The following is a 19,367-nucleotide window of genomic DNA, read 5'->3' as shown; positions in this document are numbered from 1 at the left end:
ATATTAAAAAAGCATCGAATAAGTCCACCCGCGGAATTCATACTAACGAGCGTAACCATCTTACCTATATGTCCTCTATAAGTCCGTAAAAGAGAGATAGTTGTTACGCGTTAGTTGAAAAAAAAAAGTCCTTTGAAAATAATTTCTCTATCACATTTCTCGTACCTATACGTACGAACAAAAAAAAAAAAAAAAAAGAAAAAAAAGGGACAAGAATTAAAAATAAAAAAATATAATCATACTTCGATATTAAATTTCTCTCTCTCTCTCTCTCTCTCACTTCTAGATAAATTTTATTTTAATGTTAAAAATTTTTTCTCTTGTCATATATATGAAATTTGATATAACAAGCATTTATTCGTTTGTTTGATCGTAACGTCGTATAAACATTGTTAATTTTGTAATCATTTTTCTCGATTAATGTTTTCAAATGAACAAATACGATGTTATTCACGTTGAAGTGTATTTGAAATTACGCGCGTTTCGAGTTTGACCGATTAGTGGCAGCACCATCGACATTTATCGACACTAGCGACATCATAGGAAGCGTAGCAGTATCAAAGAGGTCGTTCATTTCCTTTTCGAGCGTCAAGGTGAGAGGTACTGTTTTCATTTTCTCCTTTTTCTTTGCTCTTTTTTTCTCCCCTTATCCTTGAATCAGTTATCAATGATTCGTTTCACGTTAATAAAAAGATCCAATAGAAAGTTCGATGAAATATTTAATATTATTATTTCGTTGCTTTGTAAATTTCATCGTTGGTACGACGAATTTAGTGAGAATGACTGAATCAAAATCAATTATTTTAATGGGCCACGTGGCTAAAAGTTTAACGCAAGAAGAAGTCGATATGATGAAAGCCCAAAATACTCGAATGGTATCGGAATTTCGTGCTAATCAACTCGAGAGAGAAGCTAAAAAACATTGGGATCTTTTTTACAAACGTAATGCAAATAGATTTTTTAAAGATCGTCACTGGACGACGAGAGAATTCGACGAATTGTTGGGTTTGGGTTCGGCCGAGAACGAAAACGTCCTTCTTGAGATCGGCTGTGGGGTTGGCAATTTGATTTATCCATTGTTGGAAGATGGATTGAAATTTAAAAAGATATTCGCATGTGATTTATCGACAAATGCCGTAGAATTGACAAAGGTAGGAATTTTTTAAATAAGGAAAATTCATTGATATATATATATATATATTTTTTTTTCCCTTGTTAAATATTTATTAATATTTATTAATAAATTATATTAATTCCTTTGTTAAATATTATTTGCAGAATCATTCGTTGTATGATTCGGAAAAAATGAAGGCTTTTCAAACGGACATTACAACGGATGATTGTTTCTCTGAAATAGATTGTCCTGTTAACGCGGCAACATTGATTTTTGTTCTATCATCTGTACATCCTCAAAAGTATAAAATGTAAGTTACGTTATTTAATGTATTTTCATATGATTAAAAATTCTTTTCTAAATATTAACGTTAATATTTATTATAATAGGGTTGCACGAAATATTTATAACGTACTTGATAACAAAGGAGTATTGCTCTTTCGTGATTATGGTTTATACGATATGGCTCAATTGAGATTCAAACCGGGTCATAAAATTGCAGAAAATTTTTATATGCGTCAGGATGGAACTAGGTAAATGATCCTTTTTTTCTTCCCTTTTTTTTTCCCCCTTCACTTTTTTTTTTTTTTTTTTTTTTTTAATTTATCTATTTCTAAACATTGTATTGGATTAAATATAGTTTACTATACAATATTATTTTATCTTACAGAACATATTATTTTTCAATAGAAGAAGTATCTGAGCTTTTTAAATCTGTTGGTTTTGAAATTTCAACGTGTGAATATGTACAAAGAAGGACCGTAAATTTTAAAGAGAATATAGATGTACCCAGAATTTTTGTACAAGCAAAATTGAAGAAAGTTTGAGAGAGATTGTTATTACAAAGGTATTACAATATATATTTTATTAATATATTTTTTAAATTTTAATTATTATATTTTAATTATTATATTTAAAATTTTTTTTTTTAAATGTCTGTATCTTCATGATGATTTCATAGTTCAACTGAGACTTAATGAAGCTCATGTCTTTCGCTCCTATCTGATATATAAGTTGTTTATATTAATATAAGTAACAATGTGTTAAGAGTAATGTATTAATATGAAATATTTTGTTAAAGGGTCTATGAATGATCATGGATAATAAGTCTGGCTACATTAGCAATTTAATACTAATACTTTTTGTAAGTATTTTTTTTTTCTTCTTTTTATGAATTAAAACATTTTTTTTTATTTTTTTTCATGATGAACTCATAGTTCAACTGATATACATTGAAGACCATAATATTAGTTTTTCGCTCCTATCTGAAATTATGTTTATTTTTAGGACAAATGAAAAGTGTTTTATGGAAAATATTAATCATAAAATTTTATTGCAGATCACTCGATGGAAGTATTGTTTAATCAACATTTCATGTATCTTCACAAATAATTATAATAATAATAATAATAATATTGTGTAAGTATTTGTGAAGTTAATTTTTTAATTCATAAAAAAAAATGTTATATCAGTTTTATATTAAGTTCCATTTTATGATGAGAATTTGTAAATGCATTTTGAAATAATAATGATACGCATTTATTCGTCACTACCGCTGAAAATAAAATTTTATATAATAGAATGAATATATTCAAACATCCATGATGTTTATTGTAACATATTTATTTATTTATTACAGGAGGAATAATTATTAATTTAATTTTTCTATCAATGTTAAACGTACCGAAGTAAATATTTAATGTAAGTTATGTGTATGAAGAATTTTTTTTTTTAACATAATATAACAAACAAAGTATGATGAGAAATTAATTTTATTATGAATTTTTCATGATAATTCTATTAGCTCTAACTGATTATTTTATAGAATTATATCAATTATTACTTTATGATGTGTGATTTAATTAAAAGAAAAAAAAAAAAAAATAATAAAAATGTTTTTGTTTTTTAGATTTACATTACGGATTTATTCTTGAAAAGAAGATTATTTTATTCTAAGGATTCAAAATTTTTATAAATATACTATTATGATGTATTAAATATGATTAAAATGCATTCGTTTAATTCACAATTGAAAGAAGGAATAAAATATATTATAAAAAATGTTCTTTTGGAAATATATAATAAATAAAAATTTCAAATATATTTAATATCAGAATTATATATATATATATATATATATATATATATATATATATATATACACATATACCTTTTTATTATTTAATATAGTACATGTTAAAAATTTCAAAATTTTTCAATAAAAAAAATAGTTAAGCTATCGTACGTAAAATTTTATTTATAAGCATTGTATACACTTTTTTTTCACTCTTTTTTTTTTTTAGTGGATACGAAAACGACATTTTAGCTTTGTGGAATTTAGATATTAATTTTTATGAGAAACTTTTTCGCTGAAATAACATGAATAACTTTATATGTATATATATGATTTCATTAATCTCGATTTAAAATGACAAAAGAATCTAAATTGGTCTGAAAATATTTTATTTGTTGATGAAATTCTGTGAGAAGAAAAAAATTCGGCCTTTTTATGATTATAGCAGATATAGCAAGGATATAAAAAATAAAAAAAATAAAAAATAGGTTGAAGATCAATTTATTAAAATAGTTTCATCTATATACCAATCTTGTCTCAAGACTGATCCCACAATCTTGACATTATAATATTCGAACGAATATAATATATTCTAAAAAGAAGTTAATCAATATATATAAAAGAATCCTTTCAATTTACATATTTAACAGGAGGACGAAAAATATCGAGTGCATAATTTTATAAGGCAACCAGTTAATTTATTCATTGATTTTAACAAAATTCTCGAAGAATATATACATATATAAAATTGATAAATAATCGAGCGATCGTTTTGAATCTTTCCGTTTGTTAATCTTTTTGAAATTAAAAGAAAAAAGAAACTAAAGAAAAAAAACCAAAAACAATCCTTTCTTTTATAAAAATATGTATAAAAATGATAGACAAAATGCGATTAGATAATTTCTTGAAGGTGTCATTTATATTTATCACCTAATGTTTATCGTTTGTAGAGTTCAGAGAACTTGAATTACGATAAAATTCTTGTACGTACGATCGGCATTACGTGGCTATTGTAAAACACTTTCCTCTTTATTTGGCCGATCGCCAAGGTCTCTCCTTTGAACTGTGTGTATCTCGCAACGCATGTACCATATGTACGCTTTTGTACATGGGATGACTATGGAATTGCGTCGATAGAACACCATGATACCTTTCTTGGGTATATAAAGAAGAAAAAAGAAGAAGAAGAATAAGGGTACATGTTAATAATGGTACACACTAACGTATCGTTAGCCCATAGATTTATCAGCGTAAACAATAGAACACCACCACAACGATTAACAACCCTGTTTTAAAGAGAGAATACCTTTGTGCCATACGATATCTCATACCAAGCTTATGCCACGATAGACACTCACACATCTCACATCACGAACGTTTCGTACGTCCTCGTGCATTGATCAATCCGCGAATGACGTGGACAGGATGATCCGATCGAAGAGGTATATAAAGCTATCCACCAAAATGCAAGAGCATCATTCGGTCCCTGTACATCACAGCAGCCGATTCCAAAATCATCAACGCGAGACACCATGAAGTTCTTCGCCGTAAGTATCACGGCATATCAATATACATATGTACATCGAGTGATTTAAATTATAAATAATATCTATATTTAAATATTATTATCATAGTAATTTCAATATTAATTATTATGATCAATTTGTTATTAATTTTATCGAAATATTCTCTTCGTCATAGGATGAATTATCATTTAATAACGTTCAAAAAAGGATTTCAAAAGTTTTCAACTATTTTTTTCTTTTTTCTTTCTTTTTTTTTTTTTTTTTTTTTTTTTTTTCTTGTGAAATGAAACAAATATCATACATTTTTTTTATACCATTTTATTATTCTTTAAAGTAGATTCCTCTTTATTGAAGATTATTTATTTAAACCAATCGAGAATATAATAAACGACGTATAGAAACGTTGTATGATTTTTATTTTCATTTAAAAATCAGACAAAATTTAAATTAATGACAAACCTAATAGACACACATATATATATGTATCTTTTGTAATTGATCAATGCTATAAGATACTTGTTCTTTTTTTTTTTTTCTTTTATCTATCATCTTCCTATCTGTTTGCATCGTCAAATAAAAAAGGAAAAATGTCGCTTTTTATTTATCCAGTGAAAATATGCTACATATATGTTAATTTAAATTTTTCTTTTCTTTTTTCCCTTTTCTCTCAGACTATTACCCTCTTGGCTCTCTTTGCTGTTGCTCTGACGCAATCGCAACCAGTCGAGACCGAGAAGAAGATCGAGCCCATCGAAGCAGAAGAGAATGCTTATTTACAATCGGAACTACGAAATAAGAGAGGTCTTGCTCCGACGTTATTGCAATCAGTCGAATCTGAGAAAAAGATCGAGCCCGTTGAAATAGAAAAAAATGCTGACTTACAATCGGAGCTACGAAATAAGAGAGGTCTTTTCTACAACGCAGCTTACACAGCACCAGTTGCCTATACTGCTTATTCCGCACCCTACGCTTATGCTCGGAGTTATACTTACCCTTATGCCTATTCTTACCGTACCTATCCTTACGTTTACAGCAGCCCTTACATCTTATAAATTGTTTCCACCCTTAAAATGAATACGCACGATCATCCGTGATCTCAAGAAATTTGGGAAACACGACTTAGGCAAGCTATAAATATGTATGTATGTATGTATGTATGTATGTATGTATATATATATATATTATTCTCTTATCCTTTTGGATTTCTTAATGTAATTGGCGAGTAAACGTTTATTATTGTAACAATGAAATTTTAAGAAATACGCAAAATTTGGATTATCCATTGTAAATTAATTTTATTTCAAATACAAACGGTTCTATGTCGATTTAATCGCAAACATTCGTTTTTTTTTCTTCGTTCGAAACAAAAAAAAAAAAAGAAAAAATTTCAAGCAATTATATTATCTTTATGATCTATCGTTTTTCGTTTCAATTTTACATTTTTATCTTCATTTTCATTATTTTTTTCTTTCTCTCTTTTTTCGTCTTTCTTTTTATCTCATCGATTAAAAAAGTAAGTTCTCGAGAGAAAGTTATGAATTAGAAACAAAAAAAAAAAAAAGAAAAAAGAAAAATCTTGAAAATATTTTAAACGAAAGAAAGATCGTAAAGAATGATGTCACGCTACACTCTTGACAATATTAATTTGTAAGATTTTAACGGAACGCGTATCACACGAATATCCCCTCTATGCATTAATAATTTATAATATTCATTGCTCCTGGCTGTGGTAGCATTAATGAGATACGAGTTCATTGGGCATGTATCTGTTAGTATTTATCTTTAACACCAGATAAACGTAGCGCGAGCTATAATACAAGCGGAAATTCTCTGACATCATGAGACAAACATTATTTCAAATCGCATTGCTACAATCGGAATCATCGATACTATCCTTAAAATGACGATGACATAACAAAAGAAGCTTTTGTTCAAACGATAAAAAAATACTCAAATTGTAATACGATATAAACCGTGTTCTCGTTTTCAGAGAAAGAGGGTGAAAGTTTCGAGCGTGCTTAACGACTAACCTAATTATTATTTTAATTTTAATATACACTACAGTACATATATATATATATATATATATGTGTGTGTGTGTGTGTGTGAATATAAGTGCGTAGATGTATATTAATAAGTTAGAATATTCATTTGTAAATATTTTCAAAGAACTCGATAGTACTTCAGTAGAATTTTTCTTAGACGTTCGAATAAAGTCGATATTCGTCGTTCGTCCGATTTACGCGTAATCTTTTGTTACACAATAAGAATAAATTCCTACGAATGGAGAACTTATTCCGTATTCTTCGAGACTTGAGACTCCAGGAGTACTTTCACTGGGACACTGAAAAGTCGCGCGTGATGAGAATCAGCCGAAATTTTTCGAATTCATGGCACACGACCATGGAATATATTAGTCGATTTTTTCGCAGGAAGTCGAGAGAAGGTTATTTTTTTTTTTGCTCATGTCATATATCTGTATATATATTTCTTTTTTTCTTGATTAAAAAATCACTAAGGTAACATCCTTTAAGTATGAAGATTAATGAACGTTGAAAACGTAAAAGTTTCATTCACAAGAGATTTGATTTCATTCTGTCTTATTAACGTTCAACTTTGTAATCTCTATTTTTATGTTTATCATCGATTTACGTCTAACTTTTTTCTTTATCTTTATCTTTTTTTTTTGAGGGGGGGGGGATGGGGAGAATAACGAGGAAAAATCTTTCGAGATTCTCTTTTAATATCAGAAAATTTATGCGAACACATAAAAGCTTTATCTATCGTTCGTTTGAAAATAAAAAAAATTTCGGTAGTTACATATAAAAAGACGAATCTATACCACATCGATATGTGTAACATCATGAATCCGTAACAGTATTGCTTAAGTTTCAATCGATGAAAGCCAGTAAGAAAGTCTATTGTAATTCGTGAATGGTCGCGACCCGACTGTATTTATACATGTGCAGGTATGGCTGTAGTTTTAGTCGGTGCGAGTCTGTTCATATCCTCATAAGAATTAATTTCCCGACAACTGTCTACCGATTAAATGTCGATAAGCCGATAATTACGTTTCTTTGACCTTAAGAAGAGTCAGGAGATTTCATAGTGCAGTGTGTCGAGTGTTAGAAAGGATTATGCTATTGTGGAAAATGCGATTCTCTTTGGTGAGGATATTTCCGTAAACTTCATTGATTTGCAAGTAATGTGCGAATTATGTGTATTATTATAATAAGAGTCAGCTAAGTATAGCTTTTTCTTTTTTTTTTTTTTTTTTCTTTTTTTTTCACGAAGTTTTAGAAATTCAAATCACACGTCATATTATTACGATATTAGTTTAAATCTCTCGTTGCTTATTATAATATTTTTTTAGGTAACGTGTCTCCTTGTCATTGGATTATCATCATTGATATATGCCGGAGATACGGAAGAAAATTCTGATATTACGAAATTAGAAGTAGTAGAATTGAGCGAAGCGGAAACCGATAGCGATACAAAGGAATCAGATGTTCAAATAAAAAGAGATTCTGGATATTCGTATAATAGACCCAATACAAGATCTAGATTTCAGTCTGGTCAATCGGGATATCGAGGTAGAATCCTTACGAGAATTCCAAGTCAAATAAATAGGCCATTTAACAAATATGGTCCACCGAATCATCAGAATTTGGGATTGTCCAAACCCAATTTACATGGCCAACAACATCGTGATAAATTTCAATCTTCTCAAAATCGTCATCCGAATAATCAACATTCCAATAATTTTCCAAATCATGGCAATCATTTATGGGATCAAGGTATACCAAGTCCTATAAGAAATCTTGATTTTGCCGAAATTAGTCCTATAGCCAGTCAAAACAACGAACCATTTGGTTCAAATACAGCTAATTATTTGCCACCTAGAAATCAAAAATTGCCAGCTTATTCGCCAGCTGATAACTTTTCTCCGCAAAATACAGTATCAACGTCGCAAAGTCATGTCGAAGGTCACAATTCTAATTTACAAAATCAAGATATCGTTCAATCGCAAGGAGGTCAGATATCCGATGCTGCTCTATTTTTAACACAAAATGCACAAGCCTTACAACAATTGTATGGTGCTCCAGCGACCAATCAAGATTTCGCCCCAAATACGAACGATTTCGTCGATCAAAATAATCAGATTCAAAATCCAAATGGTCAATTTCAACATTTCGAGAATATCTCACCAAATCCTCAAATCTTTCGAGGACCATTACCTGCTTACGCTTCGGGAACATTGAATCCTCAAGAGACACTTGAGCACATACAATCATTAGAAAAAGATAGATTGATCGCGCAGCTGCAACAAGCTTTAGCTCAATCCCAAGTTCAATCTCCTAATACTGAAGGTAGATACGCTCAAAGTCATGGCAATTATCCTCAGAATCAGGATCTCTTGGCTTCTGTTGGTACGGAATTTCCACCGTTAGGTAAACCAGCTATAAATACAAACAAGATAATACATGGTATAGGAAACGTAGCTTTCAATCAATTATCTTTTCTACCAGGAACAACTACCGGTCCAATCAAATTTCCTTTAGGTTATGGTTTGACAACAACGACGACTCAATCACCGGGCACCAGCACGACAACGACAATCGCAACTTCAACCGGACGTCCTATCCAGGCTAACAAAGGCGATGGTACAACGCAGATTGGTGTAAACGTGCCTGTTCCTGCTCAACCTGGAACTGCGGTCGTAAATCCCATAGGATTCCCATTGTACGGCGGGTTCGTACCAACCTTCGTAGCAAATGTCCCTAGCTATGGAGTTTATGCTCCAGGCACAGTGACACCGATACAATCGTCAGGATCATCGTCTACTCACTTTGGAATACCTATTCCAACAGATCAAGGAAATAAAGGAATTCAACCTCAGACACCTCAGCTACCTCCAAAGATACCACCACCGTCAACTAATCAACCTGGAGTTGTCAGTTCAACGCCCGTTCAACAACCTGCACATCCAATTTCTCCTTTGCATCCTGTTGCTACACCCATTCATCCTGTTCTTCCAGCAACTCCAACACACATTCAACCATCGATAGGTACTACACCAAATCAACATCCCACTTATGGCCTACAAACGCCTCTTATCAATCCTTTGATATATAAACCGATAAAGTCTGTCTATCCTGTCTATTATTATTCAAATGTAGCTTATCAATTACAAAAACCAACATTGCCAACCTATCCTTGGAGTTATGCACCCTCATACGTTTCTACAAAACCTGCTCAAATATGGAAATGAAATGGTGCTATATATCTTGAACGATACGCGACTCGTTCTCCCACGTTGTCGTGACTTGTTCACTCTCACGAATACGAAAGAAAGGAAGAAAGGAAGAATGAATGAATGAAAGAAAAAAAAAAAATGGAATGAAAGATTGATAGAATGGAAGAAAGAAAGTCGGTAAGAGTTTGGAAAAGACTTCGAGTACATTTCTCGTTAATGAAAAGAAGTAAAGAGATAAGATGAATGAATGGAACTATAGTTAATTAATTATTAAGTAGAACATCGATGAGAGAGCTTCTTCAATGACATTGTTATCGATGACAGCTCGTAGTATCGAAATACGATACGCTTTCCTCCGTACTCTCGAACGACGTTCGTGTTCCTTCTCTTATAACTCTCATGATATTTTTTAACGTTCGAGGCCATGTACATACATACATATATACATACATACATACATACATACATACATACATACATACATACATACATACATACATACATACATACATACATACATACATACATACATACATATACACACATATATATATATTCTCGCTTTTTATTTATTTGTTGAAATAAACATTTCTTTATTTTTTTTTAATTCTCAATTTTTTTTTATCTTCTACTTTTTCATCTTCATTCAATCATCAGAGATAATATCTAAATATACGTTGCATTCTATTATGCGACCGTTCCATAAAAATACATAAACTTTATGATACACAAGTTTAACGAACCAGTTAGAAACTAGTTCGATTAATTCCCATATTTGTCTCTGCGTATGTTTGTTTGAAAAGAAAAAAAAAAAAAAAAAAAAAAAATAGAAAAATAGCATTGGAGTTGTTTTCTTCCTCTTCTTTTTTCTTTTTTCTTTTTTTTTTTTTTTAAGTTTTTAAATCAAAACGATCGTCAACCATGTCAGACGTTCATGCGTGCAAATATATATATATATATATAATCGTTTGAAACGGGCCGTTGCTTTGCCCGATGGAAAGTCGTAACGTGGAAATGTAGTGCGACCACTTCCGGTCGGTTGAACCAATACGAGAGAGAACTCTCACCGAAGTCGTGACGTCTCCGTGATCACCGGTACAATCGACAGCACGATCGACGTTGCCTCGGCAGCCCGATCCTGACCTCGAAAGTCGTTCGATAATTCTAACCACGGTCAATGCGCGGACGGATTAACTGAGTTATCCCAAGCATACATAATAAACCATTGGTATTGGCAGGTGTATCTAAGATTGGTTATCGATTTCGTAATCTTTCGGCGTGACTCCATGTAAGTGAAGATGCCCCGAACGATCTATTTATCCGATCAGGATAATAAAGAAAACATATTATCGTGTTCATGTCATCATTTTATAAATCTATCATCAATATTGCAAGGCTATTGTGTTCTGAGAATTATTATATATATATATATATATATAAAAATTATTAATATATTCTTTCGTATTTTCATTTATTTATTCAGGCCACGAGTTTTAATAAAATATATATATTATATGTGTATATACTTTGGATAAATTACCGTTAGATAATCGTTAAGACGATTTTACATATAACGGTCTAAGATATATATATATATATTTATGTTTTTTTTCTTTTTTTTGTCTTTTTTTTTTTTATTCTTTTCTTATACTGCAAGATACGAAAGGTTTAAAGGTCGAGTTCATATCGTATCGTAATATTCTTTAATTTTTTTTTTTTTTTTATTAAAACCCGTCTTCAACTCACTTTCCGTGGTGACCTGAATATCTGGCCGGTTCTCTTTATTTCTTCTTTTTCTTCTTCTTCTTCTTCTTCTTTTTTTACTTTTTCCCTTTACTCATGTGTACGTAGATACTTTTACTGTTTCAACAATATAAACCAGTTCGATGTAACAATTTCCATCGACGCCGATTCCTCTTTTCTTTTTTTTTCTTTTTGTTTTTCTTTTTTCTTCTTTCTTCTTTTTTTCCCTTTTCTTTTTTCTTTTTTCGAAACTCGTCCTAAGAATCCTACTAGTTTCTTAGATTTTTCTAAGATCGAACTAACTCCAACAAAGAGTACGGTTTCTCTTGTTTCGTGTTAACGGCGATCGAAATCGGAGCACGGAATCGATCGGTCATCGATCATTGATCTACAGGGAGATTCGTGGAGATCGTAAAAGTGGTGCGCGGATTCGAGATTCAGCACGAGCAAACGATTTGCTTCCTTCATCCATTCGGGTGAAAGTAAAACGAAATGAATCGCTTGTTTTCAGATGGTTCCGATGTTGTTAAGTTCGAACTAAAGAGAATTGAAGGAGTAATAATAATTGGTGATAATAAAAAAAAAAAAAAAAAAAAGGAAACAAAAAAGAAAAGAAAAGAGAAGAAAAAAAAAGTGTATACTTTCTGCGTAGATTCACTTTGATTATCTAAGTCATTATATATCCCTTTTCTATATTCTTTTATATTTTCTTTTGTGGATATAAATTCACCTTTCTCGACTCATCTTTTATCTTAATACTCGCTCATATTCTTCGTCTTTTTTCCTCTTTTTTCCTCGACTCTCCTCGGTTGTATGTTAATATCGAAAGTAAAAAGTTCAACAAGTACCAGAAGGTTTTTCTATTCACCATCCGTACACTTCACTTTCCAACCTCGGAAATCTACTTTCAGAAGACAGCGAGAGCAAAGAATGCGACTAGTATAAAAGCGAATCCTTTTACCTTACCTTTCATACGACCAAATACATATATACATACATATATACATGCATGCATCGTCAATTTTTTACTCGGAGATGAGTTCTTTTTTTATTTTTTTTCTTTCTTTTTTCTTTTTTTCTTTTTTCTTTTTCTCTCCTTAACACAACACAACGTCTCGTATATCTCTCGCACATAGACTTTTTAATAGCGTTCATTAATCAAGCAAACGTGTAACTGAAATGTTTCTTTCCGCTAGTGTCCATCGTTTGTTTGTTTTTCTCTCTCTCTCTCTCTCTCTCTTTCTCTTTTTCTCTTTTGCTTTTTTTACAATTCCTTTTTTTTTACGACTTCATATTGATTAAATCAATAACGTAACTTGAGATATCTATCATTTAACGTGGGAACGAAGATTCTAAAACTATTGTTGACTGTTCGAATTCGAACGATCTCTCTCTTTCTCTCTCTCTCTCTCTCTCTCTCTCTCTCTCTCTCTCTTTCTCTCTTTTTCTCTTTCTCTTTCTCTCTTTCTCTCTTTCTCCTTACTTTAGGATTCGCTTTATTATGGATAACCGGAAATGACCGTAATGACTTACGGAGGGAAATAAAAGCGGCTGGTCGCGATCGTTATGATTCTTAGTTCGAACGAATTTGCATTCAATTACACTTTCTAGGCAATAATCTACGACGATTCTATTTCAATTCCGTTCGACGTTCGCTATATGAGAAAATTCATTTTCCCCGATGAGACGAATCGTCGAGATAGCATTTCCGATTCATAAAACAATTTTATTGATATTGATTTTATATATACATATATATATATATATATATATATATATATATATATAAATGTTGATTACGATAATATTGAAATATCAAGAAATATATATTTAATAATATTCATTGATCTAATATTATTATCATATAAATTAATATGTCAAATATCAATAGAAATGGACGAAATATTTTTAGACGATTTAAACAATCAATTACTCTATAGGCTTATGGTGGTTTATTTTTTTGGAAACAAAAGTTAGCTTAAAATGTCTCGAAAAATAATGATGTTTGAAATTATCTTATTATCTAGAACTTTTGTATCTATTCTCTATACGTTAGAAAACCATATAACAAGAATCGTAGTTTTATGATTTGAAAAAAAAAAAAAATTAGTTAAAAATATTTTGAAAAGGAGAGATTTTTAATATCATTTAAAAACTTTTGTTTCGATCTACTTTGTATATATTCGACTGATAATATAGATATATCGATATATTTAATAATATTAATAATTATCGATATATTAAATATATTAATAATATATTAATATAGGTATTACATGAAAATATATGTCAAATTAATATAATAAAAATTCATATATCAATAAGACGATCTCTTCTTTATATAATGATCTCTTGAAAAATTCGATAGCGTAAGATAAAGTGGGTCGTATAAATGCTGATTTTATGCACTTCTAGGAAGTCACCAGGATGCATCCATCTTCTGAATGTTCGACGTAATTATATGCTTGAAAGATGAACGAAGTGAACTCGTCGACTGTTTAAAGTGCCTTCCACATATATACATACTGACTTAGTAGGTGTTATACCATATGTCCACTACGGGTCTCTCGTTAATTATCAAGGATCTCAATTTGTTTTACGGAGTATCACATTTTGTTCTTTTTTCTCTTTTTTTTTTCTCTTTGTTTTTTCTCTCTCTAAAACACGTATCATATAAGATGAAAGAGTTTCTCCTATAACAAAAAAAAAAAAAAAAAAAAATAATAAAAAAAAAAAAGAAAAAAACTAATCTTTAATTAAAATACTTGTACGTATGTATGTATATTGTTTTTTTACGAAAAAGAAATATTTTGTATCATGTTTCCCGATGTAAATAAGTATACTATTTCGTGCAAATCTTAACTTTTCTTTTCTTTTTACTTTTTGAAATTAAATTAACATGAAACAAGGGACGAGGAAATAATTTTGTTAAAGTCGCACGACGAAATTTCCGGTTGCCGGAATCTCTTCGAGATCAGGAAGTCGAAGGATCAGCCTTTTCCTTGTTTCGACGGTCATTCACTCGTAGGAAGATTAGAACCTTTTTTCTACGATCGATGTAAAACAATGGACGATAAGAATCAAGTAAAATGACTTTTACCTGGCATGAAGGAATCGTAAGCTCCAGTTCTTTTTTATGGCTTTTGTGCGTTTACTGCTTCTCTAGGATACTATCACATTGAAAGCTTTACATGCGACGAGATCTCCTGCGCTCAAAATCAGCACGGAGAGACTTACCTTCACCTAGACCTTTCTTTCTCTCGTACGAGAGGGGATCCACATATAAAAGGTCTCTACTGGGTTGGTATGGCATCAGAAAGCACATTTCACTTAACCACTCGGTAGTCGGCTGACCACGAGAATTAGTTACAAGAATACCTACTTGACTAGTGATATGCGTTCGTTCGTAAGTATATATACATACATGTATATATATATATATATATATATATATATATATATGTATGTATTATTTATGTAATTATTTGAGTTTATATTTGAAGAATTCATAGAATTGATATTAAAAAGAAAAAAAAGGTGAAAACAAAAAAGAAATTTATCGATCATATAATAATAATTTAAATGAAATAAAAGAATTAATTTTATTTATTGAAAGGATATTAATTAATTAAAATTAAAAATTATTTTTCATTTGCAGATAATTATAGGGGTATTTGCCCTTGTTTTTGCAAATGTCTCTTGTAGAGAGACAAGAGGTGAAAAGCCTCAAAGACCACCACATCGACCACCATTAAAGGGTAAACGTGGAGTTAGTGACTATCCTTTAGGATATTCAACCGGGGGTCATTCCTATCCTTCACCCGTATACTCAGCTGTTGGATCTGGCTATAGTCTAGGTGGATCATCAGGGTCTATTTCTCTTGGACATTCGGGTCTTCAAAGTTTGCAGAGTTTAGGAGTCGGTGGTGGACACGGTTTAGGATATTCTAACTCTGGATTAGGATCTTCATTGGGATATGGAATGTCTGTTGGTTCTGGTTTGGGCCACGGTGGAGGTCTTCAAGGTCTCTCGAGTCATAGCTCTTATTCTTTGCCAAGTCTATCTACCATCAATTTAGGATCAAGCGGTGGATCGAACGAAGGGCTATTCACTCCTTCAAAGAACGGTCCGGTTACTTTTGGAATTCATGGAGGTAACTCAATTTGTGCCACTATTTCGAATACTTACACTAAACCAATTTATACGTCAGGAGGTCAAGGACTCTCGGCTTATGGAAGTGGATCAAGCGGAGTTTCCAGTCTTCCGTTAACATTATCATCTTCCCATGGTTCTTCCTCTTACAATCTACCAACCGTAACTTTACAATCATCTGGTACTTCTACGGGATATAGTCTTCCAGCAAGTTCTCAATCTCATTCGGTATCTGGAGGATTGGTATTATCATCAGGATCCCATGGAGGTTCATCGGGTTATACCTTACCCATATCATCGGGATCGTCTCATGGAATTTCTTTAAGCAGTCTATCTTCTGGCTCACATGGTGGATCGTCCGGATATAATCTTCCTATAAGTTCTGGATCTCATGGTATCTCTAGTCTGTCCAGTAATTCAGGCAGCATATCCGGTTATTCCGTAGCACCTGTATCAGCATCGTACAGCGCACCCAACTCTCACGTGAGCCTGTCCATTGGTTCCTCCGATGGATCCTCTTATTCTCTCCCAGCATCCTCCGGATCTCATTCAGCTTTGGGATCCTCCAATTCCGGATCATATTCTAGCTCTGGATATTCTCCAGCATCTTCGGATGGTAGCTCATATTCTTCTAGCGGAAGTACGAGTTATTCCAGTCCAAGTTCCTCCAGTTATTCAAGCCCTAGCAGTAGTTACTCCAGTCCTAGTTCCAGTTACTCGAGTCACAGTTCAACCTATTCCAGTCCTAGTTCCAGCTATTCGAATCCTAGTTCCAGTTATTCAAGTCCTAGTTCTAGTTATTCGAGTCCTAGTTCAAGCTATTCCGCACTTGCCAGTGGTTATTCCAGTCCGTCTAATTCTTATGGTACACCATCGGAATCTCATGGATCCTATTCACATTTGAGCCCAAGATATATCAATTATCCCGCTGCTAAAGCTTACGAAGCATTAACATCTGGCAGCTCGAAATACGATACAATTTCATATTCAAGTCCCAATGGAAAATATTAATCGATTGCGATATATAATAGGTATATATATATATATATATATATATATATATATATGTATATATATGCATCTTAGTATAATTAAATTAGATCCTAGAACGAGAAATCTTACTCGACCGTAATTGTTATATCTTGCCACAGGGGTAGTAGATTGTAATCGTACATTGAAATCACGAAAAGAGAATCATGATGCAGGTCAACCGTTAATATATTCTGAAGTACGGAAGATCTAAGATTACGAAGAATTGTAAACGTATTTATAACGATATCTATTATAATTAATAGTTTATTTAATCTAATTCCGTTTTTTATTTATAATATCGTTGATAAATCACAGAATGCTAACGCAATTTTACATGTATACAATATCGATAATGTGATCCTTGTTGCATAGTTTTTTTTATTATATATTATATATATATATATATATATCGCTTAAATATATATATATATATATTTCTTTTTGTAATAAAAGCAGTTCCTTCAAAAATATCGAAAGTGTTGTTTTTCGTCATCGTGAAAGTTCGAACGACACGTAATGGTACTGAGAACGATAATAAAAGAGTAACAAATGGAATGAAAAAAAAAAAAAGAAAAAAGAAAAAAAAAAATAGAAAAAAAAAGATCGTCCGACAGTCGTGAAAACGAGATCGCTTTTACTTCAAGGCCGAGTCCTCTGCGTTTCGCAAAACGCCTTTCTAAATTTTTATTTTATTTTGGAAAGGCGATCGTTAGGCAAATCTTTATACGTGTACGAAGAAGTTCACCTAATTTAAAGATAGAGATATCAAGATCCGTGATACTAAAATCGAAAGTCGATAAATTTACTATTATTATCAAGGCCTTGCATGATATGTCAAACAAAATGACTATTTGTAGAAAAAGAATTAATTGTTCACATAGAAAGTCATGTAAATGAATATATATATATATATATATATATATATATATATATATATGTCCATGTAAAGAGACAAATTTATATAATTTAATGTTCTTAGAGATTGGTTTCGTATTCGCATTAAGTCGAATTACTTATTGATTTATGACACTACCGTAAGAGATTTAACCCTGGAAAAGTATGATCGAGCAAAGCCAGGAAAACGAGGGACTCGTAGATAGAAGGAAATAACTTCGATGATAAGTCAGATTTAAGATGTCAGGAAGCGAAGTGAAAATGAAAAATTCATGATCTCATCGAGGAAACGAGAATGATCGAACGAGATATCGAAGCGGCAACATTCGTACTTGGTACTAATGAATCTATCATTTTTCATATCGATTATTTTCTCATATCGATTTATTTTCTTTATTACTCTCTAAACGTGAAGACAAACTTATTTTCTTTTTTTCTTTTTTTTTTCTTTTTATTCTTTGACTTCCTACCTTCAAACGGAACTTCGTTATTCCATATATATAGTTAATATTATTAAACGACCAATGGCCAACTCGTTTTGTTTCTTCAACGCCTTTCGTATTTTCACTTGGTAAATTATTTCTCTTTAATGGTCTCTCTTAAAAGATATATTAGCACCTACTCTTACTACCGTCGAATAATAACGCAAAAATAATATCATCGTATCTTAATTAGTACATACAAAATTCTTCGGTTAATTAGAAATGTTTTATCTAGGTGAATGGCTGTGAGAATATGAAATGTAAAATATAGGAAAAGGAAATAATAAATATGAAAGAAAAAAAAATATGTTTTATCGTTTCTCTTTCAAAAATATCGTAGAGAATATGTTATAAAAGAATTAGTATGACATTCATAAATCAATATGTATATATATATTCCCTCTTTGTATATATATATATATATATATATATATATATATATATTTATATATTTCTTTTTTTTTTCTTATCATTCATCTTTATCATAACAGAAATTTGTTTCGAAAGCGGTATCAAGTGAACTTAACACTCGTGTCACTCGTGTTATATTATACGTGAACTTTTAAAACGTGACATATGCTCTTTGCGTATGCACCTGACCTAGTTTTTAAAGCCGTGCTCGCGTACGGTTTTATGGTCCAAGAGTTTAAAGTGAAATACGGTGACAGGAAAGAGAAAGATACGAAGCGAAACGTAGACGAGCCTAAGGCTCCTTTAGCCTTAGGCTATCGGTGTCGTGTTGCTGCTGTGATCGGTCATCCGTTAGACGTGTACCGGGCTTTGCTCTTCTCTCTTTCTCTCTCTTTCTCTTTTTCTTTTTTTATAACAGAAAAGCAAAAGAAGAAAATTTAGAATCACTTAATGCAAGTACGTGGAAAAAGCGTAAAAGAATTTCACTATTTTCCGAGTGGCCTTTCAAGACAGACGACATACTTGTCTTGCTTCACTCTCACGATCGTCCACCGTATTCTCTTATAAGCGAAAAGGAGGTAAAATTTCGCTCTTACTACAAGATCGTAGATAGGGGCGTGATCGACGTAGCTAATCCGTCTTGCACATGATTCACGGACTTTCTTCGGCAAACTAGTTCGT

At 31.5% G+C, this 19,367-nt stretch overlaps 4 protein-coding genes and 2 non-coding genes across 8 annotated transcripts; all 6 read left to right on the top strand.

Annotated features, from left to right (window-relative positions):
- Positions 1–520: 520 nt before the first annotated feature.
- Positions 521–3,099, top strand: LOC118444362 (tRNA N(3)-cytidine methyltransferase METTL6). The gene is made up of 8 exons (XM_035872553.2): positions 521–1,151; positions 1,279–1,424; positions 1,504–1,647; positions 1,785–1,961; positions 2,196–2,258; positions 2,454–2,533; positions 2,754–2,815; positions 3,024–3,099. The coding sequence occupies exons 1-4, from the start codon at positions 711–713 to the stop codon at positions 1,939–1,941; spliced, it is 888 nt and encodes a 295-aa protein (XP_035728446.2). The 5' UTR covers positions 521–710; the 3' UTR covers positions 1,942–1,961; positions 2,196–2,258; positions 2,454–2,533; positions 2,754–2,815; positions 3,024–3,099.
- On the top strand, positions 2,052–2,128 carry LOC118444525 (small nucleolar RNA snR60/Z15/Z230/Z193/J17). The gene has a single exon (XR_004839006.1). It is a non-coding gene; the product is annotated as a small nucleolar RNA snR60/Z15/Z230/Z193/J17 (small nucleolar RNA).
- LOC118444524 (small nucleolar RNA snR60/Z15/Z230/Z193/J17) lies at positions 2,308–2,391 on the top strand. Its single transcript, XR_004839005.1, has one exon. It is a non-coding gene; the product is annotated as a small nucleolar RNA snR60/Z15/Z230/Z193/J17 (small nucleolar RNA).
- Positions 3,100–4,576: 1,477 nt separating the features above from the next.
- LOC118444344 (uncharacterized) lies at positions 4,577–6,041 on the top strand. Its single transcript, XM_035872521.2, has 2 exons — positions 4,577–4,735; positions 5,386–6,041. Exons 1-2 carry the CDS (start codon positions 4,721–4,723, stop codon positions 5,764–5,766), a joined length of 396 nt encoding a protein of 131 aa, XP_035728414.1. The 5' UTR covers positions 4,577–4,720; the 3' UTR covers positions 5,767–6,041.
- A 1,452-nt stretch (positions 6,042–7,493) lies between these two features.
- On the top strand, positions 7,494–10,385 carry LOC118444465 (uncharacterized). Its single transcript, XM_085663625.1, has 3 exons — positions 7,494–7,881; positions 8,088–9,165; positions 9,244–10,385. The coding sequence occupies exons 1-3, from the start codon at positions 7,852–7,854 to the stop codon at positions 9,984–9,986; spliced, it is 1,851 nt and encodes a 616-aa protein (XP_085519751.1). The 5' UTR covers positions 7,494–7,851; the 3' UTR covers positions 9,987–10,385.
- A 4,598-nt stretch (positions 10,386–14,983) lies between these two features.
- On the top strand, positions 14,984–17,282 carry LOC118444466 (uncharacterized). 3 transcript variants are annotated; one of them, XM_085663660.1, is made up of 3 exons: positions 14,984–15,120; positions 15,373–15,841; positions 15,926–17,281. In XM_085663660.1, the coding sequence occupies exons 1-3, from the start codon at positions 15,109–15,111 to the stop codon at positions 16,876–16,878; spliced, it is 1,434 nt and encodes a 477-aa protein (XP_085519786.1). In that variant the 5' UTR covers positions 14,984–15,108; the 3' UTR covers positions 16,879–17,281. The 3 variants fall into 3 exon arrangements, with proteins under 3 accessions (XP_085519786.1, XP_085519785.1, XP_085519783.1); XM_085663659.1 differs by having other exon boundaries at positions 15,373–15,868; positions 15,926–17,279; XM_085663657.1 differs by having other exon boundaries at positions 15,373–17,282.
- The last annotated feature ends 2,085 nt before the right edge of the window (positions 17,283–19,367 follow it).

This window comes from Vespa mandarinia, chromosome 23 (genome assembly GCF_050613455.1).
Source record: "Vespa mandarinia isolate Hongniang chromosome 23, ASM5061345v1, whole genome shotgun sequence".
NCBI lineage: Eukaryota > Metazoa > Arthropoda > Insecta > Hymenoptera > Vespidae > Vespa > Vespa mandarinia.
The sequence above is the reverse complement of the archived record's forward strand: the minus strand, read 5'-3'. Positions and strand labels throughout refer to the sequence as shown.